The 23,704-nt window shown below is 39.6% G+C and overlaps 1 protein-coding gene across 1 annotated transcript in view; it reads left to right on the top strand.

Moving 5' to 3' along the window:
• Nucleotides 1-991: 991 nt before the first annotated feature.
• RNF11 (ring finger protein 11) overlaps nt 992-23,704 on the top strand; it is a 33,708-nt gene continuing 10,995 nt past the window's right edge. The window contains exon 1 of the mRNA XM_063139051.1: nt 992-1,578. Within this exon, the coding sequence (XP_062995121.1) occupies nt 1,456-1,578 (123 nt within the window). The 5' untranslated portion in view covers nt 992-1,455. The remainder of the gene's footprint in view (nt 1,579-23,704) is intronic.

Raw genomic sequence — 23,704 nt, 5'->3', positions numbered from 1 at the left:
TTCAGGTGCTTCCAGTGATTTTCAACGTGGTTCAAATGTACACGTGTATCAGACTGCAGCTAATATTTTCATGTCAGGTTCTCTGGGAGAGGTGGGAAGGTGGAAGCTGACAATAACACTATCAAATGTTCTTAATAGCAAGTGACAGTTCATATTTGGTATAACTATTTTCTATTAAGGGATTGATGGGGGGGCAATGACTTCAAAACACTAATGAAGAAATATACACAAAGTTTTTTTAAAAACACCCACACCAACAAACACTTCTATTTGGTTCCGATTATTTAATACAAAATAATGGTCACCTTTTGGTTTTATACATTGCTCACCATCACTAACTTGTATAAGAATATACAAACTAACTACTGGGAAAAATACACCCTTTTACTACTTTTACAGTGTACTCCTATACATATTAAATAAGCCTCATTCAATTCAGTGGGGCTTACTCCTAGGTAAATGTTATTAGGATTGCAACATTAACAGCCTTAAGTGTTAGTGCTAGAAGGAAAAAGCACCCAACGTTCTGTAATATTGATGTTGTGATCTTAAACATACTTTACTGGAAGTCCTTTTGAAATGAATGTGAGTTCTGGTTTAACAAGGATAGGATGGGTCTACAGGTTACTGTTTACACTAGATTAACATATTGATCTTACAGTGAAAAGTTGCCAGACGTTTATTATTTTAGGAAATGCAATATTACACCCCTAAAAAGCAGATACAGCTCTGCCGCGGCCCTACTTTTTTTTTTTTTTAATGGAAATGTTAATCTGATGGCAAATTATATGGGAGGGATATTAGTGAGAGCGGCAGGGAAGCACTTCCTTTAGTACAGGGAACAAAAAGGCAGCCCCTAAAGTGCTTGTTCCCCTTTGACTCGACGGGAAGGTGGGGGCGAAGCATGCAGCGGGGAGAAATCGGGCCTGTAACCCAGGCTGGCATCCGCGCAAAAGAAAGGGAGGAAGGAGGAGCTAGCGAGAGGCCTATCTGACGAAGCACAGTGCGCAGAAGGCGGGTGACCAGGAAGAAGAACGGCGCTTGGGGCTGAGGGAGGAGACGGGCTCTGTGTATACCTGGACGCCACCTCCCCCTTCCCCTTCCCCGCCAGAGGTCTAAACAAACCCCCTGGCTGAGGCCCTGATGGCGGCGGAAGGTTGAAACCTCCTCTTGCCTTCCCTCCCGCTGCCATTTCTCCGCCAGAGCTGCGAGTGTGGAGCATTCTGAGAGAAAGAGGGAGAGAGGCAGCGGGTCCCTGGGGCAAGCCGACTAGGGGCTAAGCCGCTTATGCAGGGTAGGAAGCTGGCATGAGCTTCCTGCGCTGGGCTCCTGCTGGTGCTGCTGCCCACGGGAAGCCAAAGGAAAGCAGCCGCCGTCGTCTGGAGCTGGCGTTGTGTCTCTGAGGAGAAGGAGGAGGAGGAGGAGGAGGAGACACCCCACTTCCCTTTGGGGAAGATGGGGAATTGCCTGAAATCCCCCACCTCAGACGATATTTCCCTGCTGCACGAGTCCCAGTCGGACAGAGCCAGCTATGGGGATGGGACTGATCCGGATCAGGAGCCGCCGCCGCCATATCAGGTACTGCTGGAGAGCGAGGAGAAAAATGGGTCGGGGGTGGTGCTGGAAGGAAGAGAGCAAAAGGAGAACAAGAGGGGGGAAACCGGAGTGAGAGAGGGTCGAGGGGCGGCGGTGGTCATGAAAAGAGCTGTGTATGCCAGACAGACCCACGGGGGAGGATAAAATAACGAGATTAAAAAGGTGGTAAGAATGCAAGGAGAGAATAATAGAGAGGAGAAAAAGACCCTTCATGGCTTGCTTAATGTATTGATATTGTGAGGATGCAAATTCCCCTTTGGTTGATGTTTTGATGAAAGCCTCTGTGGACTTCTTTCACTTTCAAAACGGCTTGGAACAGATATTAACCAAAAGACTTCTACCTCATGAATAAAGTGTCGAAAATTGGGGGCGGGGGTGCCTCCCCATCTCCTCTTCCTCCAAGTGCTTATTCTACTCTTGAGGTTTGAAATTTGACAACTCGCCAAACCTCCCTCACAATTGAGCCTCTTGCTTTAGCCTGAGGGGGGAGACTTTCTTTGTTTCTTTTTCTTTTTGCAAGTGTGTTTATATTTCTATACACTGGGGGTTTCATTTTTAAAAGACAAAGGTATAGAAAACAACTTCCATAAGTTAGTTTGGGTGAAATTTAGTTTGAAAACTAACAAATGGAACCACATCACAGATTAAGACAAATACTCAAATTCTAACCATCCTCAACTTGGGAGAAAGCTCTTAATTTTACTGAAGTTTACTTCCAAGTAAGTGGGTTTAGGATTGCACCTAATTGATTACAGTGTTTACGTAGACCTCATAAAATTTTAAAGTAGTGATTTTGGATATGATTCTCTTCATTTTGGCCACAGTAAAGGGTTTCTAGTTTTTCATCATGTGCAGCTTCCTTTGTTTCTGCATGCGGTGACATCACTGTCTGGTGTTGTTCTTTTCTCATTACCTTGTTAAACCAGAGACGACCACTTGCATACACACACACACTATTGTCTCAGTTTGTTTGTTCTGCCTTTGAAATTCTTGCTCTTAATAACAAGTCATTTCATTTAGAACTTTGTTATGACAATAGATCTTATTTCTCCCCATTGTGTAACTGGCATCAGGCATAGGAAGTGATGCTTCTTCCCTGCTCTTCCCTTGCTCTCTCCTCTAAAAAATATGAATTTGCAACTTTTTATTAAGTAGTAATATTATCTGTTTTTGCTATTCATGAATATTTTTGCAGTTATTAAATTATATGAAGACAGATAAGAAAAGTAATCAATCCACAGTAGAGCTTAGCAGAGTTCTGCTCCTGCTAGAGGAAGGTGACAGAGAGATGATCCTTCCCCACACAGCCACTTGGGCCTCCTGAAAAGCTGCTCTGAAGGCTTAGGGAACCCTCCAGAGTTCATGAGAGGCATTCCAGGGGGATGCTCAAGGAAGAAATAATCCCAAAGATTGCTAGAAGATTGCTTGATACTAGATTGCTTGATACTAGAACAGTAAACAAAATGAAATGTATTATGATTTTTAATTATTTATTACATTTCTGTACTGCCCAATAGCAGAGGCTCTTTAAGTATTTATTCTTACATATTTTTATTAAAGATACATGAAGTCTTGATTTATTTTCAGCACTTGCTTATTTTTTCAGGATATGAGGTAGGATGTTTTCTTGGGAAACTATTGGTGAGCTACCAATCTTGAATGATGACATGCATCATCCCCCTAAACATATAGAAAAAAGTCCCACTGAGTTCAGTGAAACACATTTTGAAGTAAGCATAAGATTGCAGCCTTGGTATCTTTTAATGTAGTGTATGGTAGAATGCTACTTCTAAAAATACTAGTCATAGTCCAGTGAAGTCTGCATATACAAGAGATTGTGCATCTGGATTGTGTACCTCAACAGTCTCTGGCACTAAACCACATTTAAAATCAGGGATTTGCAGTTTGGTGTGGACTCTCCCACACTAGAGGCATTCAAGAGGCAGCTGGACAACCATCTGTCAGATATGCTTTAAGGCGGATTCCTGCATTGAGCAGGGGGTTGGATTCGATGGCCTTATAGGCCCCTTCCAACTCTACTACTCTATGAATCTATGAATCTGCCGTGCACCTGCTCTGGACCACAACTATTCAAAGATTTTTTTCCGTGTATTTAGGATCAGGGTGTAAAAGGTAATCAAGAATTTCCATATCATTCATAGTTAACAAAATTGTAGGAGGTATTTAGCTTAATAGAGTCATTATAAATGTTTTATGTGCTAATCATATGTTAGCTACAATTGATTTTTTTTTTACTATTCAGAAGAAGGGAAGAATGCCGTGCTATTGCAGATGGTACACTAACACCACAATCCTATGTATATTTATACAAAAGTAAGTCCCACTGTGTTCAGTGGGATTTACTCCCTAGTAAGCATGTTATTATGCACACTTACTAGGAGTAAACTCCACTGAAAATAGTGGGAATTTCTTCCAAGTAGGCATAAACAGGATTGTGCTGTAAGGCTACAGTTCCTGTGTACATTTACTTGAGAGTAACTGCCACTGAATTCAATAAACATCTGGGTGATCATGTATAGGATAGCTCTGTATGGCTGTAACCATTTGCACACATATTTGGGAGAAAGTCGCAGTAAACTCAGTGGAATTTACTTCCAGATAAATATGCATAGGGATGGGATGGAGGGCTGCAATCTTAACACACATCCTAGAGAATAAGCCCCAGTGACTCAATGGAACCAACTTCTGAGTAATATATTTAGTACTGCACTGTAAGGCTATAGCACTGCAAAGCTTTGAACAGTATTTAACATTTTAATATATGCAAGATGTTGTGTATAGCCATTTTCAGAAACATTTTTTTTTCGTGTGAGGAACTTTCTCAAACCATATTATACCTACCTAACTCCAAAATATCAAAACTTGGTCTCATCTGTATATGTACTACATGTGCAAACTGTACTGATTTTTACTGTATTGATGGTAAGAATAAGAAGTCTATTATTTAATATATCTAAAGCCTCTTTTTAGTGTTCAGTTGAAACAATGCATGCACAAGAAAACATGCAATTCTCTTTTTATAAACTGATCACAGACTTGGTGCAATAGTGTTGGATCCAACCCTGCCTGTCTGCTGGTGGAATGTGGATTGGAGGAATGTGGGCCAGATATAAAGGGTGGGGCGTACATCTGTTCCAGACTCCTGTAGAGGGAAGGAGAGCAAAGGGAAGTCCCATTATATGAGTGGATGTTCGCTCATGTGACATTGGATTTAATCCTCAGTAAATAAGTGGGGTATATTCACCTGAATGCTTGTGGAACACAACTCAACATCACAGATAGCATTAATTTGGCATTCAGAACGTATTTACATCCTACATGTTTATGCAGATGTGAGTCTCACTATATTCAGTTAGACTTACTTCCTTTCCTGGTAAGTGTGTTTAGGATTGCAGCCTAAATAACTGGAGTACCATATGGGCCATATATATACAGTTCATACCAACTTACACATTTGGTTACTAAAGACTGAAGATGTGTAACTTATTTCTGATTTTGCTTTTAATTAACATTTCCCCTAATGGGCACTTTATTTCTTATGCTGCAGCTCTATCATTTATGGGTTTTTTATACTTAACTGCTGCAGAGGCATGATAGTAAATATCTGGTCAGATGCCTCAAAGTTCGCTGTATTGAATTATACTGGTTGCCTTATTTATTGTGATTCACCTAAGTACCATTGTATGAGTGATTCCTTTACTTGTAAATGAATAATTACTAACGTTATGAAAACAGAACATATCATTCCTACTCATGGGCATGACTCCTACAGAAATAGGTTAACCTCTTTGACTCTTTGATTATGGTATGTTACAAGTAAAATATAAGATACTAATAAACAAGTATAAAGGGTAAAGTTGTATATCTTTTCCAATTCTGTGCTGAGTGTATAGGGTGTGACATGTACACTCTAAGGGAGCAGTAGGAGGTAAAGCAAAACAAAACAAAAAACTCTCAAAACATTTGTCGGCTACCATTTTCTATTGTTGATGTTTCCCATTATAATTTCTACTAATTTGTGGGAATCATTGGCAGAACATAGGTCCACAAATATTACTTATATCTCAGAACATCTTTAGTGCCAAACTTCTATGATTCTGCATTACCACCATACAAAAGGATATCTAAATGCAATACTGATAAAGGACTAATTTACTACTGCTGCATGACAACAATATGCTTGACTTCTGCAGCAACCTATAGATAGGAAAGTTTTCCCAAGTAAAGTCAGTGTAAAGGAAGATCTAAGCACCTACTCTACTACATATGCATATAAAATCATGAATATACTGTATAGTATATAAAATACAGGAAAGATGTGATAAAGGATTCCTTCCATTTTCCAGTCACTTTTTTCAATTTTCTGTGAAGAAACAGCATCAAGCCGATTTATGCATGCAAATCTGAGCTAGTTCCAACTTACCTATCAGTATATTTTTACAATTCTGGCTTAAATCCCCTTTCCACCAGAAGTTTTTTTTTAAATGTAAGTTTTCATTTACTTGGAATTAATTAAAATTATAAGTTCCAAGTAAGTCTGCTTAGAGTAATGATTCCAAAAGAATATTTTTATGGTTCCTTTACATGTAAAGCTATTATAAGGGAAATCATATTCCTAGCTTGATACAGAAGTCTGCTTGTTATTGAGATTGTTCCATATAGATGGAAAGATAGCGTAAAAATGTTTTAATTAATATGTTTTAATTTAATTCTGAAAGAGTTTTTGACTAACTTCAGATGAAAGGGGAAAGTTACATAAATGCTCGGGAAATTGTTTAAGACTTTATTCAAAAAGGAAAATGGGAAAGGGTCTGCCACGACACAGGCTCTGAACACCAGACCTCCCGTCTGCCACCACTTATTATGGGGCGACACAGGCTCTGAACACCAGACCCGGCCAAGGCTACTCCCTGCTCAAGCCAAGCACCACCACTTGATATGCCTGAGGCAAGGGATAAAGCCAACCTTCCTCCAAACTATGTGGAGAAAGGGGTTTAAAATGGAGAATGGATTTTAATATATATAATAATGCGCTGTGAGTTATATCTGCTTAGGTGAATGATTGTCAGAGTGGGTGCTGAATGTGTAAACTTAAGATGATAAACGCCAAACAGACACGTGGGATTTTTGTGGTAGTTTTAAAACAATCAAAATTTATTTTTAAAAGTTCATAAGCTTTGTTTCAAATAACAACATTTAAAAACCTTTTTGAAACTTTCCATACAATCCTGTCATTCTCATATTCGCGCTTTCCTTTTTCTCACACAATCACTCTTGTACTTTCTTTATTATCAGTATTGATTAATATACTTCCACTACGTGCACACCACACTCTAAAGACACCACTCACTACACTGACTCTCAAATTTCCCAGAACGTAAGTACCATAAATACAGAGAGCACTACAGACTCTAAGAGTACCTAACAAGTCTCCCTGAAAAGGTTCTCTCCAAAAGAACCTCTGAAAAGAACAGGAACAAGAACCCCCAATCCCCTCAGTCATTCCCTTATATATATCACTCCCAAGACATTCTAACTCCGCCCACTCAGGCCAACATTATAAAAACCACAGACTTACACACTGCAGACATACATTTGGAATTGACTTGTGGGGTGTAACGCCACAGGGTCTCTTCCCATCAAACAAAATGTTAGGAGGAAGTCAGTTTTGAGAAGATGATATGCTAGCTGGTATAACGTGCTTTCAAAATAAACAATATCCTGTGACAACACTGTGTAACAACGCTTTGTGAAGCCAGGTTCCTATTGAATCATTGGGTGTTGGCAAAGACTGAGTGAGGCATGTTTATGACCACGAGTAGAAGCAAGCTAACTTCCTCTGTTGCTTAAATCAAAGAAGCATGCCTGGCTTGTAAGGTCATATAAAAATCAGATGTTACATGACCTACTCTGGTCAGGTTGGCTGGTGTTCAGGAGATGGTTCTTGCCATTCCCTCTGTTGGCCAATGCTCAGGGCCTTATTGCACCATGCCAAGATCTCATTCCCTCATGCGTAATCCATCCAGGGCTGCATGTTAGCAAAGGGCGGGGCCACAGCCACCTCCACACTCTTTCTCTCTCCCTCTGACACCCCTGCACACCCATTCACACACAGATACACACACATCCCTTAATTCTTACACACACACATAATTTATTCACACATCCCATCCATCCGTTCACACAGACAGCCGTTCCTGAAGCTCCCCCCTCACTTTTCCTGACTGAAGACCAGGAGAGACACTTCAGGAGCCTCCACGTCAAAGTGCTCAAGGCAGCAGCTCCCAGTGGAACACTTTCCCCCTTGCCCTTCTATGGAAAAAGGCAGGAGAAGCACAAGAGATGCCAGGGGCAGCAGTGAGCAGGGGAAGTGAGGAGGAGGCAAGGCCCAAGCAGAAAGGCTGCAGGCTGGATGTGGCTGTGCTGCAAGCTGCAATTGGCCCAGAGGCCAGCAGGTATGAGCCTCTGCTTTATGTGGAGCCCAAGTTCACCTGAGAGACAGGTCAATTACAGGTCACCAGCATGGATGTGCATCTATTTTCCTCACTTCAGATGCTTGCTACAAGCAGTGCCAGTGTGCCTGGGCTGTTGTGTGAAGTGATTCTTAATCATGACACTGAGGTTGCATCAGTCGTTAGAACTAAACTTGTAAACTATGCTACCAATAGAGAACATTTTCTTTTCAGTTCCCTTTATTGTTTGTCCCCTTTCTCTAACTATACATTTGATGAATCATATATTTCAAGGACTTCTTTTTACGGAGTTAGAGTCCATCTTGTTTTGTTCCCTTAAGTGCCATATACATTGAAGCTGATTCAGAAGTAATAAGCAGAATTAATTATTAGGGATGCACAAGACAGGATACCAAATATATCGAGTGACATGTTTTTAACCTTCCTTCATAATTTTATGTAAAAGGGCTCAGTGATACAGTACATACTTTGCATGTAGAAAGTTTGAAGTTCAATTCCCGGCATCCTGAGGTAGGGCAAGGAAAAACACCTGCCTGCAACCCTGGGAGGCTTCTGCCATTCAGTGTCCACAATGCTAGGCTAGATGGACCAAGGGTCTGACTCCGTGTAAGGCAGCCTCCTAGGTTACTATTACTGCAGGTGTGGATTTGTAGTTTAATAATTCACATACCTCTCAAAGTAGACATTGGAAAAGTATTCTATAGGCTAATGGTTTCATCACAATTTTTTTAACAGATTGTAAATATTTCAATTTCATTTGAATTACTGGATTTGAATAATTTGAATTACTGACCATAGTAATTTACACACTGGTAAGCTCCTGGTTAGACTACTCTAGATGGGGCTGTCCTTAAAAGTTAGTCTTAGTTTGCATCTCCTTTTTTAAAATCAATTTTTTATTGTAAGTTTCAGCAAAACAAACAAACACACGAGTAACTACATAATTAAAGGCCTCAGTTTCAAATATTACAACATTCTTTTAAAAAGGAATAAGGAGTAAATTGCACATAAACTTCTGAAAAGACAGACCAAATATCCAAATATAAGTCCATTCATAAATGGCACCTGTATACCACACTTTTAAATGTTGCTAGTGTTGTTAGGTCTTCAATCCATTGCATTATAAGTGGTGACCTTTTATCTTTCCAATGTTGTAGTATCAGTCTTTTAGCAGTCAAAATCCATTCCACGGCCTCCATTGACCTGTCCTATTACGGAAACAGGAGTTTTAGATAGTTTCCAGTTGCACTAATAAGCACTACTTTTCCATTGCACTAGCAGTCTTTCCCGCTAGTGCTGTGGCAGTATTGGATGCTATATTACATTTTTTATAACTTCATTTATAAGGGGGATATAGGCAGCCAATCGGGGGCCATGAAAGAGAGGGCAGTGCCCCACTGCTTGCGAATTTCAGAAGGGGAATTCACTATGAGTGAGCCACATTTGCATTATTTGTGAGCTTGTGGTGAGGGAACGGGCAAAAAATCAGGAAAAGAGCAGGGACAGATCTACACTACTGCTTTAAAGCTCTTTATAGCAGTTTTATAGCGCTTTAAAGCAGTTAAAGCGCTTTATAACTGTTATAAAGCGCTTTAAAGCAGTAGTGTAGATCCTGCCCAGGGATACTAGCACCCATGGTGAAGTGGGCTTTACTCTAGTTAATCAAGAATGTGTCTAATCTTATAAAGCCATCCAAGTTGGTGGCCATCACTACATTTTGTGGTGGTGAATGTCATAGTTCATGTGCTGTGTGAAGAGGTGCATCCTTTTATTTGTATTGAACCTCTTACAGACCCTGTTCAGAAGACACAGTAAACCATGGCTTCTGAACAGGGCCACTGTTTAGCTTCATTGGGTGAACCTGCATGCTAATATTATGAGAGAGGGAGAACAACGTCTCTCTATCCTTGTTTCCACTCCATACATAATTTTATACACCTCTATCATGTCCCCCATTACGCAACATTTTTCTATGCCAAAGAGCTTGTAACATTTCCTGATAGGGGATGCTCCAATCCCTTGATCATTTTGGATATCCTTTTCTGCTGTACAGTATCTATTTTAATGAATGGTGATCAGAACTGCACACAGTATTCCAAGTGCAGTGGCACTTTAGGCAGGTTTATTTCCAATTCCTTTCCTAACATGGTATGCCTTTTTCATAGCTCTTGCATACTGGGTCAACATTTTCATTGAGCTATCCAACACAACCCAAAGCTACCGTTTTTTGTCAGTCCTGTCAGCTAGATTTTATCAGTGTATACGCAAAAACAGATTTTTTAATCCCAAGGTGCATCACTTTACACTTTCTTACATTGAACCACATTTTCCATTTTAATGTTCAAAAGCACCTGTCTCAATACAGATCCTTGGAAGACTGCACTGTTTATATCCCTCCATTGTGATAACTGGCCATTTATTTTTATTCTCTGCTTTCTGTTCTTTAACTAGCTATGAATCTATAAGACAAACTCTCCTCTTATTGCATGATTGTGAAGTTTGTTCAGGAGACTCTGGTGAGGGACTTCGTCTAATGTTATTGTGGTTTTAATTTTTGTGAACCGCCCAGAGAGCTTCGGCTATCGGGCGGTATAAAAATGTAATAAATAAATAAATAATGCCTTTTGGAAGTCCAAAAACCTGTGTTTAAAATCAAGAGGGAACAAATTATCTCAACACAAAATACCCACTTTAATTCTTTTGAACATGCCATAATCAGTTTGATTATCAGAACATGCAATTTCAGAACATGCAATTTCAGTTTGCTAGGAAGATCCTCCCCTAAAATACATCGCCATGTTCATATGACCTTTATACCTATGCAACCATACTTGACTCTTCACTTCTAATTGTAATAGTCACTCTAAGCTGGGAAAAGAATAATGTTTCGCTGTAGGAGCTGGCATACTTCTGGCCAAATTACATGATATGATTTTTTCAACTGATGCAATGCATAACTTTCTGTCCACACAGTCACTGCTTTAGGTAGCCTCATTCCCAAACCAACAATCCCCTTTATGAGCACAGGGGAATTTAAAGAGATGATGTACAATGTGGTGCAGGGTGCTACTGCTGTTTACCAACAAATAAACAAAGGTCACACCCGTACGTGCATAACTCACTCTTCTTGCATATCTCTAGATTAGTTGGTAAAACAAACAAAATGGGGGAAAGGCAGGAATTCATGCTGGGAAGAGGGAGGTAGAGAACATTCCAAAGAGTAGTTCTTCCTCAATTTCCAAGTGATGGTTTGCAGGGAACCAGCATTAATCTGCACAACTATATTCCCCTACCTTTGAGTACTAATGAGTGTTCTTAAGTTATTGTTTGTAATATAGTTTCATATTGCATAGCTGTGGCCTATTTAGAATCTGTCAGACACAGCATCTGGAACCTGGCCTGACACTTTGCTTTTTCTGCCTTCAAGCTAATGTCACATAAAGTGGCAGCTGCGACTTAGAAGTTTCTCTCGTGTTACTTATTTCAGGCATGAGATGACTCCTTCAAGTTACTTCCATCTCTTATGTATGGTTTTTCTAAATTAGTATATGTCACTGATTCATGAATTGCATGACTTTGGAATTCTTTTGAAACTTTCTAAATCTGTCTGCAGTCAAGCTGAGTATATATACAAAAATCACAGATGCAATTCTTGACCATCCTCCTTTGTGTGGAAAAAAATATGTCAGGAAGCAATTCTATCATCATCACAAAAATCGCAAGTACATGGTTGGTTGGTGTGGAATGTGTGAATTTAATCAGAGGACCTAATGTACGGATGATTCTGAAAGTTGTTTTTTTATGATCTTGTGATTCACTTTTATCATCATGGGAAGTGAAGTGATAGATTGTTCTGCAGGGCTGAATTGGTAGTTAGCATCTGAGTTGCCTGCATTTTTGCTATTGGTCTATGGAAAGCATTGCATAATACCCTGAGGAACACACAGCATTAACTACGTGCTGGAGCGGTGTGAACAGTCAGTTTCTTTAGTTATTTTAGGTTTCCTTTAGATAACACTGCAGTTATTGCTTTGGCAAGGCTATTCTAATAGTGTGATATTAGCCTAGAATGACTAATCTGGGCAATAGGGCAATGGACTGGGAGTCAGGAGACTTGGGTTAGGATTTTTAGCCCTGCAGTAACTTTCTTATGTATGTCTTGCTTTATGGTTCCAATAATAAAAAAATGCTTTTTTTTCAAGAATGGTTGTCTATGAAACAATATTTCAATGGAACATTTGCAAGAATACTGTCTTTACTCAAGGCTGCAATCCTATACTCCCTTACCTTTGAAGGGAGTAAATTCAACTGTGCTTATTTCTGAGCAGACATGTATAGGATTGCACTGCAAAGGAAGTCAAGCATGTTTAATTTGGATTCTGCCAACTACCGTTTCATTTCTGCTATTCTTCAGTATTGTATCAGTTTCTTCACTGCGGTATCACAGATAATATAGCTAGGGTAGAAATTGTTTAGAGTTAAAATATTCTTGTGATAATTTAGTTGATCTGTTAAGAAATAGAAGTAGCAATTATAATTTGAATTCTACTGTGCTGGAGATTATATATATATATATATATATATATATATATATATATATATACACACACACACATGGTTGTTGTTGTTTTATAAAAAGCACTTTTTTTCTTCAGTCCACAGTTATCCAAGAATCCAGAATTGCTGATATTAAATGAATGGTGTGGGTGTGGGTGTACTGTGTAAACCATTCTAAAATTTATCTGTATAACCATTCTTACTAGTTGAACATTAATAACGTCGTGAATTCAGTACAGATTGGTTTCAAAGCAATGTAAGACCAGTGACTAATGTATAATCAGAATTCTTATCATTTGCATACAACATACTGTACCCCCCCCAAAGTGCTCCAAACAATTCCCTTATACTGTTTTAGTAATCCATACAACAATATTCTGAAGTAGAACAGTATTATTATTGCCATATTATAAACTGGGCAATATTATCGATGATGTATTGTCTAACGCCCAAATTGTCTTTTTGGGCAAGGTGCCTGAGCATGTGGTGGCTGGGCAACTTCAGACGTTCTTGGAAGAAACGGATTATCTGGACCCATTTCAGTCTGGTATCAGGCCAGGGCACGGCACTGAAACGGCCTTGGTGGCTCTGACTGATGACCTACTCCGGGTGAAAGACAGGGGGAGTGCTACCCTGTTGATCTTCCTGGATCTCTCGGCAGCTTTTGATACCATTGATCATGGTATCTTACTGGGTCGGTTCAGCGAGATGGGAGTAGGAGGCACTGTGTTACAGTGGTTCCGCTCCTACTTGTGGGACCGATCCCAGAGAGTGGTATTGGGGGATTCCTGTTCCACCCCATGACAATTAAGCTGTGGGGTGCCACAGAGTTCTATTCTGTCCCCATGCTGTTCAACATCTATATGAAACCGTTGGGTGAGGTCATTAGGGGTTTTGGGGTTGGGTGCCATCAGTATGCTGATGATACTCAACTCTACTTTTCCTTGTCGTCGGAGTCAGCTGGGGCTGTGAAGATGCTGGACCAGTGCCTGGAGGCTGTAATGGGCTGGATGAGGGCCAATAAATTGAAGCTGAATCATGATAAGACAGAAGCTCTGTGGATTGGTGGTTCCCGAGTCCAGGAATTGGGGAAGCGGCCTGTTCTGGATGAGGTGGCGCTCCCTCTGAAGAAGCAGGTACTTAGCTTGGGAGTACTCCTTGATCCATCATTGTCACTGGAGGCCCAGGTGGACTCTGTGGCATGGAGTACTTGGGGTCAGCTTCAGCTGATCCGCTAGCTACAGCTTTCCTGGACAGGGACAACCTAGCCACAGTAGTGCATGCACAGGTAACTTCCCGATTAGACTTCTGCAATGCACTCTACGTGGGGCTGGCATTGAAGACGACGCGGAAATTGCAGCTAGTGCAAAATGCAGCAGCTAGACTGCTGGCAGGTACATCTTACAGAGCCCACATAACACATGTTTTAAAGGAACTGCACTGGCTGCCTATACGCTTCCGGTCGGAATTCAAGGTGCTGGTAATGACCTTTAAAGCCCTAAACAGCTTGGGACCTCGATACTTGAGAGAGCGCCTCTCCTTATATATGCCTGCCCGAGACCTTAGATCTGTTGGGGAAGCCCTTCTCTGCATCCCACCAATGCAACATATACGTTATGATGGGACAAGGGAGAGGGATTTCCCTGTGGTGGCACCCCGACTGTGGAATGCCCTCCCCTTGGAGGCCCGATTGGTGCCAACATTGATTGCATTTCGACGCCAAGTAAAAACATGGCTTTTTAACAAAGCCTTTGATGGTTAAATTCACTGGCACATTGTTTTAACTGTTTTAACTGCATCTATTGCTTTTAAATTATATATTGTTTTAACTTGGATTATGGTTTAATTTGTTTTTAACTGTGTATATTTATTGTTTTATACTGTATGTTTTTATCTGTACACCGCCCTGAGATCTTAGTGATATAGGGTGGGATATAAATATTTTAAATAAATAAATAATGTCAACCAGAAGTTCAGGACACATCTGATATTTTAACTAGGAATTTCACAGTTCATTTTTATTTTATTTTATTTATTTATTGAATTTCTTTATTGCTTTCTTTATTCTTTATTTCTGAAATTAACCAAGGTGGTTTACAAAAATCCAGAAAATAAGAAAATAAAGAAAATAAAAGGTTAAAACAAACCTTAAAATGTTCATGTTCTTGACCACTATGTTCCATTTGTTTCTTGGCAGCAAATGCAAAGCTAATGATGGTTTCCTTGAACCTGGACAATCTGTAGATTTAAAGGCTTTAAAAACAAATAGCAGACAATCATTTCTTAACGTTTTTCTTTTTCTTTTTTCTTTTTTTTGTATTATCAATCCCTAGTGAACATACTTCGGTTTCTTGTACGTGTCTTTAGTGTAAACTTCTCTCCTGTATTAGAAGTGCTTAAGCTGTGAATGATATCACTCTTGGATTTGTGCCCTGGGAACTGAAATGCATTGTCACTGCTTGCAGAGGCAAGCCTTTGGTAATCACAAACAGGAACATAGTGCGTCCATCTCGTATTAGATACATTAATGAAAACACATTTTATCAATTGCAAATGCTACAGCAGATTCTTTTTACTTGCTGTCAGGCTGTGTGTGTGTGTTTAAAATCTACTTGTTGTAAGCTATAGTGTATAACTGGAATGCTTGTGTATATATTGTGAATGTTATTACAAAGTGAGAGTAACTATATGTAAACTTTTAGTGAGCCAACATTTTATATCTTTGGACCTTTATTGATCCCACTATCAACAGAGCCCCACCCCCAGCTGATGCAATTTGCATTTTTAAAAAATCTGTAGGCTAGATGCAAAGTTTAGTGTAGGTTGGCCCAAAGATAATATGTGTTTGGTTTCATTCTGTAGAAATTTAAAATGTGGGCTATGTTGAAAGTATGTGATAGAAAACTGAAATATTATGATATAGGCAATGGACATTTCTAAGAAAGAGACAGTCACCCAGTACAGATGTAACACTAAACTATGGCAAAAGGATATTTATTTGCTTCTACTTTTTAGCTAATCAGTTGTCTTTTTTTATCTAGCAGCTATGTCTTTTTTTCATTTTTATTCCAGGATAGGCACAGGGGCCCTGATCAAGACCCTAGTGTAGGGGATAAGGGGTTTTTCAACATCCAGTTCAGGCCCCCTGCACCTATTCTAGAGTAAAAGTTTGAAAAATGATATAGCTGCTAGGTACAGATTTAAAGTAAAATCTGTTTTGGCCTTCTGGCTATATTAAAAGCAGAAATGACAGCTTCCAATCTCTTCCTTATGGCCATGCCAGAAGAGAAAGGAGGGAGAAGTGTGCAAACTTGAGGCTTATGCATGTAACTTTAAACCATTGTTTAGCATTTTGTCCAAAATCATCTATGTTTATCATCTAAGGCCTTCTCCAGGTGCCTCCTCCATGGGAGACTCCTAAGGTGGCAACAAGGAGGAGGGCTTTCTCAGCAAAGACCCCTTGATTATAGAATTATCTCCTTAATGAGGCCCATCTGGAGCCAACATTGTCATCTTGTCAGTGCTAGGTTAAGACCTTCCTAGACTCTCAGGTATTTGATACCATCAAGCCAATATTGTCTACTCTGACTGGCAGCAGTTTCTGCTACAGCTATATCCTCCCTGCTTGCTGATTTGTCTTATATTCTGATGCCTGAAATAATGCAGATAATGACTGATAGAAGAGGGAGAAAAAGCAAACAAGCAGCCAGCAGTAGCAAACCAAGTATTGTGCAAAATACAACGGCCAGATTGATAACCAGAATCAGAAGGTTCAATCATATAAGACTGACTCTAGCCCGCTTGCATTGGCTGCCTATACGTTTTCGAGCCCAATTCAAGGTGCTGGTTTTAACCTATAAAGCCTTACATGGCTTGGGACCACAATACCTGACGGAACGCCTCTCCTGACGTGAACCTACCCGTACACTGCGCTCAACATCTAAGGTCCTCCTCCAGGTGCCTACTCAGAGGGAAGCTCGGAGGATGGCAACAAGGGAGAGGGCCTTTTCAGTGGTGGCCCCTCAATTATGGAATGATCTCCCTGATGAGGCTCGCCTGGTGCCAACATTGTTATCTTTTTGGCGCCAGGTCAAGATTTTCTTTTCTCTCAGGCATTTAACAGCATATGCTGAGTTTTTTAACTGACACCAGAATAGTTGTTTTAAACAGATACTGTCTGTTTGTTTGTATTTTATGCTTTTTATGTTTTTAAATTTTGTATATTTGTTTTTAATGTTCACTGTTTTTAACTTTTGTAAACCACCCAGGGGCGGTATATAAATGTTGATAATAATAATAATAATAATAATAATAATAATAATAATAATAATAATAATGGCAAAGAATTCTTCTCCCACTCTTACTGAGAAAAATGTTGCCACCCTCCATTAGGTGCTGCTCCATTGCTGCTGCTGCTGCTTCTTCTTCTTCTTCTTCTTCTTCTTCTTCTTCTTCTTAGTATTATTATTATTATTATTATTATTATTATTATTATTATTATTATTATTATTATTATTTCTTACCTGCTTCTCCATTTTGCTTCATAATACAACTAGCCTTGCTAGCTAATATTTGATTTGGCTCCATTGGGGAGGTGGGGGTGGCAAATCCCTGCAAGGCTGTTGTAACTGGAGTGGCTTCCTCAGTCCAAGAAAGATTCTGTATAAATCTACTATTCAGACATATGCAAACAAAAATCCACCAAAAACCCACCAGACCAAGCTACTTTTCTGCTGGTCTCAACTCAGAAACTTATCACTTCCTCTGTTTGCAGTGCTTAAAAGTTATTCAGTGTTTTTCTAACAATGTAACTCAAGGGAACATGGATTAACAGCAGAAGATCCAGATAATTATGAATTCTGTATAGAGCCTTCCCTCCTTCTATATTAAAACAAAACAGCTTTCCAAGGGTGTATTCTGACCAGAATTTCTGTTTATGCAACTGCTTCTGATATTCCACACCACATCCTGTGATCTATCACTGTTTGCACTCCGTTTCCTGGCTTTTTAAAAAAAATCTCATAAAATCTGGTACCTCATTAAAGAAGTACAAGCTGGGGTTGTCCATGTGGAGCACCTTGGAGGCTTGGATCTAAACTATGCTGCTGAATGTGCTTTTCCAATGAGGCCTGACATGGGACTTTTGCCAGATAAAATGAAACTTATCACACCTGGTAGGGACAGGAACCAAGTGAAGAGCAACACTGATGAGCAACTGTGGGTGAAAACTCATCTGGCTCAAGTACACCCTAGGACATTATCCTGCAAAGAGGAGAACATGCTGTGCAATAATTGAAGTGCAAAAATCAGTTGCTTGTAACAAGGAGCTTTATGCTTCATTAAAATTATTATTTTTCTCATGACTCTTTTTTTTTTCCTGGTATCCACTGTTTTAAATTGCAAGGATGGATAGTCGGATTCCAGCCCAGTTGTTTTGCCACATTGGGATAACTTATAGGGAAATGCAGGAATTTAATGAAATTTGCAATAGTTATTCTACTAGTAGCAATACACAAAGTAGACTTTATTATTTTCAAGCAAATAGTCTTGAAACTATGTGGGTTTAGTTTCTAAGCAGAGGAAATACAAGACTTGATTGAGGTATGGAAACAGGTCAAAGAATCTATAACTAATTTAAGGAATAATGATAAGTTGAGTGTTGAACTTTGTTATTACTGTATGTTTTGTAAAATGGATTGCATCTGTGATATAATTAGATAATGTCATTATTCTATGTATCTAGTTGTTCACTTTGACACCATCATTTCTATCTGTAAGGATCAATGTTTTTTAGCTTTGGGTTTCAAAGCCATAAGCTGAATTATTCAACCATCACACATAAAAAGAGCCTTTTTGAATTGCTACATGCAGCCAAGATATAGCTATCTGTATAACAATTCATTGAAGAAAAATAATGGGTAACAACTTAATTAGATATTTCATGTGAACTCACATTAAACTGCATCATGTGTGCTGTTGTACATAATAAAAATATTAAGTTGGCAGAAGTATAATCGGGCAGTAGTTTACTACTTGGCAGTGAATCAAATATGATTTAGTTTTCACCAGAGTATCCAGGGCATCCACCAGCTTCCTAGAAAAAACATCTTTCATTCCATGTTAAAAAAAATGGGGGGGTCTATCCCCCACAGTTGCAGGAATCATTATTGTTGACTGGGAGCTTCTTCAAATGAGCAATTTATAGCACACTCATTACTGGCTCCTCATGGATGTTCCCGGGTCCTTTTGATGATGCCGTCAGCTTCCTGCACATTGCCCACTCATTTTCAGCATCACAAAATAAACCTAGAAAACCTGACTCTTCTGAGGTTGTGCTATAAAACGCCCACTAGAGGGCGCTGTCCCATTGAAATACACAGGTCATGTGGTCGCCGCTCTCTTCTCCATGTAATTGAGCTTGTTTCAAAAGTGGAAGAGAACAAGGAAGAGAGCAACAGTAAGGAAACGGGATTTACCACCTGTCTGAAAGCACTCTAAAATTATGAGATTGTAATTTGTCCTGGAAGGAGCCTAGTAGATGTGCCTAGTAGTCATGATGGTTATATGTTACTTCCAATATTGGAGACAATATGCCTATGACTTCCATTTGCTGAGGAACACAACCGAAAAAGTGCTAAACTGCTTATAGGCTTCCTGTAGTCACAGAATGCTGAACTAGGCCTTTGATCAGATGCAGAATCTCACATTTTTCTTACATTATTTGCTTTTTTTTTTTTTTTTTTACAATATTTATATAATGCTTCCCATTCAAAAATTTTGGAGTGGTGTACAAGATAAAATACAATAAAAACAGAATAAAACACCTTAAAATAGATTTTAAAAAAAAACAAATTGAAAAGTGAACCGTGAACTGTGGCTGGTCGTTAAGGAAAGGCTTCCTGGAACAATGATGTTTTCATTGTTCCAGGCACCGAAAGGAATACCAAGTTGGTATTGGTGCCACCGAAAGGAGGCACCGAAAGGAATACCAAGTTGGTGCCTGTCTGACCTCCAGAAGCAGGGAATTCCATAGGAATTCCATATTATTATTATTATTATTATTATTATTATTATTATTATTATTATTATTATTTATTTATATAGCACCATCAATGTACATGGTGCTGTACAGAGTAAAACAGTAAATAGCAAGACTCTGTTCAACTATATGGAATGGTGAGATGAGAAAGGCCATCGATACAATTGCTCCAGAGTGCCCACTCCAGTGCTGTGGAGACCATAATTCCTCTTGCTTTACAGAAGACCACTATATCATAAACTTTTGAAAGCCAGAGAAGTTTAAAAAATTCTTTTTTTTTTTACAGGGGGAGCCTTCTTTTGTGTATCAGATGTGCCTTTCACTCTTCACACATACAGGACTATGTACATTTAGAAATGAGGAAAGCAACTATCCAAATAGAAATTTCTGTATGGCTTCTGTTTTAGTTTAAAATGCTTGCATGAATCTACAGGGGAATCCTGATAATTGTAGTGAGAGCACCCAGTTGGGAAATGCTTGTTTACAGTGACATGCAGGATACATATTCAGCAAACAAAATCAATGTTTTACATCACATAGGGGTACGCAACCTGGTGCCCTCCAGTTGCCTTAGACTACAACTCCCATGAGCCTCAGCTAGCATGATCAATGGTCAGGGATTGTGGGAGTTGTAGTCCAAAACATTTGGAGGGCACCAGGTTGCCTACCCCTCCATTTATCTGAAAATGTCCTATCCGAATTGGCCTTACATAGATACTAGTTCATTCTTAGAATAGACACATTGAAATGACTGCTATGTCCCACTGATTGCAATGGGTCTACAATTACAAAATCTGGAACCAACTCAGTATGCTCAAGATAATGTTTTTATATATAAGATGGATTCTGATGCCTTTGTAATTATTATTATATTTTTAATAATAAAAAGCCAGGGGTGGGGCAGAGGGGAGAAAACATCCACTCTTAATTTTTTTATGAAGCTGAATGTTCAGTGTTTTGCTTTGTTCCCATGCTGCCTCCTTGATCTTCTGTGTATCTAGCCTCTGTTAGGAGATCCCAAAATTGATGAGTTTGAAGGGCAAATTCCCTTCTCTCTTGTTTTCTGTCTCTCTCCACTATTTTAGTTTGTCATCTGTTTGAGTGTGGTCCAGATCTTTTTATGATTTGTCTGATTTTGGATAGTTGGATGAGTCTGTAATTTTGGCTACTGAACTAATTTTGTTTCAGTATCACACATATCTTAAGGAAGTGATGAATAGAATGTCCAATTCCAATATTCTGTTGTTGTCATTTTGGTAGTGTAAGTGTCTGCCACTAAAACTATAAGCCTATGCGGCAGGGTCTTGCTATTTACTGTTTTACTCTGTACAGCACCATGTACATTGATGGTGCTATATAAATAAATAATAATAATAATAACAGTAGAAAATCATAATTAGCCAGAATCGAACACAGAGTAGACTCCCTTAAGCCCAATTATTTCAGTAGTTTTGTGCTTGATTATGACCATGGTTTGTAATAGTCTGGTAAACAATATATCACATTTAGGGCACAAATGTGGCTGTCTGAGGAATGCTGGGAGTTGTAGGACTTTTTTTGCTGTCTAAATACACATAGGATTGGGCCCTTAAGCAATTATTTGCACCACAGTAGATTTTAGAATTAAGCTATAAGAAAATGGTTTGTAATGAACTTGCTTCTGAAACCTACATACGTTTACTTGGAAATAAGTTCCATTCATTTCATTTCAAAGTAGCTTATTTCAAAGTAAGTATACATAGTTATACATGATAAAGCTAAAACTTGGCTTTTTTAGACATGGAAATGAGCAGAATATTTGGGGGGATTATAAGAAAATTACTGTCAAGAACTCTTTGAGCAGGGAGTTGAACGCTTTTCTGAAACTCTTTTTTAAAAAAACAAAACAAAAACACAACACATATCAATTTATTATATGGAGTAATCTTCAGATAATCTTTATCCAAGGATTATGAATTCCCGAGCTACCATTGACCTGTTTTCAGAGTATTACAAAATCATTATTAATGCAGTACATAAATAAAAATAGTATGCATCCCAAAGCTGGAGGGAAAGCAGGTTAGTATAAGGCAGGTTCCTATGCCACTTAACACAGTCAGACCATTGATCTATCAAGCACAGTATTATCTACACTACACAGTGACTGAAACCGGTTCTCCAGGTTTTCAGTCAGGAGACTTCCCTAGCCCTCCCTGTAGAAGCCATGATTGACCCTCAAACCTTCTACATCTGCTTTACTACAGAACTACAGTCCTTCCTTTAAAGTCAGTATTGTGCAGTTGTAATCATTGGTGTACGGGTAAAGTTTAAAGTGCAAGCGTTCATCATAACAGTCCACAAGCCATGCCTCCTCTCCATCTCTCTATCCTTTTCTCCCTGTGAGAGTGTGTGTATATAGAAAACATGCACATATACACCCACACAGACCAAAAAGCAGCATTACATAGTATAATAACCAATTTATTCGGATTAGCTAGCAGCCATAGAATAGTGAATTGGCAAAGAGTAGTGTAACAGTTAGTATGTTGGAGAGATCTAAGACTGCATGAAAGAGAAAGAGAGGGTTACAACATTTATTATTATTATTCCAATTTATATGCTGCCTATATATGAAATACTCTAAACGACAACATGTCCCCAAAAAGCATAAGATAGCAAGCTTAAGAATTTCTAGGAGTTTCTTTTCTCAGTACTGGAGAGAAATAATTGATCTCAAAATGAACAACCCCTTTCTAAAAGTCTTTATCTCAGTCAGAAGCAGGTCTTTTGTAAAGCCTTACTGGCCCATTCAAGATCAAGCCGCCCCAAAATACTTTGCATTGCAACTTCGCATTGGTTGGCACTCTCATGAGGTGGCTAAATCTCCCCCCTTTTCACATGCAGTGGATTTGGAGGAGTAAATTGGGGGGAACACTGCAGGGAGGGTCAACCACTACCACTTTGCCAGCTCACTCACCCATGCCGCAAAGGCCACAGTGAAGTTCTCCAAAGTAGTCATCCACCCAATCTCTTGTTCCATGAAGTTCTTCAGAGCAAGAGATCGGGGGAGGGAGTAGTCTCTCTGGAAAGCCATCCACGTCCAAATGCCTCGCTGTGATGAGGGAATCTTTCTCAGAGTGAGGCATTTTAGGCAGCATGGCCCTGAGGAACATCTGCACAGAGCAAGACTTTGGGGTCTGGCCTGATTTTCTGCAGAACCACATTGGCCACTTTGTTAAGTTGCCATGGCTCACCAGAGTGCCTACTCACTTGCTCAGAGGCAGACCTTAGAGCAAGACACTGGGGGCTAGGATGGGCATGTGGCAGCATGTGTTTTCCTGCTTCAGGTAGCAGAAAACTTTTACTACTACTTCCATTGTCATGGACAGATCATTTCCTTGTGAAATTTGGTTTGCTGGTAGCAGATCCTTCCTGCAGGGGTGGGGGACCAACTAAGACGGTCTGCCCCCAGAGACTTATGGAATCCGAAGGATACCTGAATACTCTGGGAGATTTTCCAGCTGATAGGGCTGGCGATTTGGTCAAGGCCTTGGTCTCACTATGGAATGGTGAGATGAGAAAGGCCATCGATACAATTGCTCCAGAGTGCCCACTCCAGTGCTGTGGAGACCATAATTCCTCTTGCTTTACAGAAGACCTGTGGGCATGAAACAGGTTGGGCAATGGCTAGAGTGCAGGTGGTGTAGGTCTCAGAGCAAGTATGATCGAAGATCAGCAAAACTCTTTGGTGTTCCTGTTATGCCTGTGTGAGGTTGGCAAAAAAACCTTACTTTGCCTCCATTATCTCATCCTCAAGATGTTGCCCAACAGAATTATTCCAAGTGGTTAAAAGCTCATGGCTATTAAACTGTGGGGATGCCACAGAGATCTATTCTATCCCCCATTCTGTTCAGCATGTATATGAAGTCACTGGGAGAGGTCATTAGGGGTTTGGGAGTTCAATGCCATCAGTGTGCTGATGATACTCAGCTGTATTTCTCCTTGTCATCGGAGTCAGCTGGGGCGGTGAAGATGCTGG

The sequence above is a fragment of the Elgaria multicarinata genome, chromosome 1, assembly GCF_023053635.1.
Source record: "Elgaria multicarinata webbii isolate HBS135686 ecotype San Diego chromosome 1, rElgMul1.1.pri, whole genome shotgun sequence".
Lineage (NCBI taxonomy): Eukaryota > Metazoa > Chordata > Lepidosauria > Squamata > Anguidae > Elgaria > Elgaria multicarinata.
Note: the sequence above shows the minus strand (reverse complement) of the source record. Positions and strands in the feature narration are given on the sequence as shown.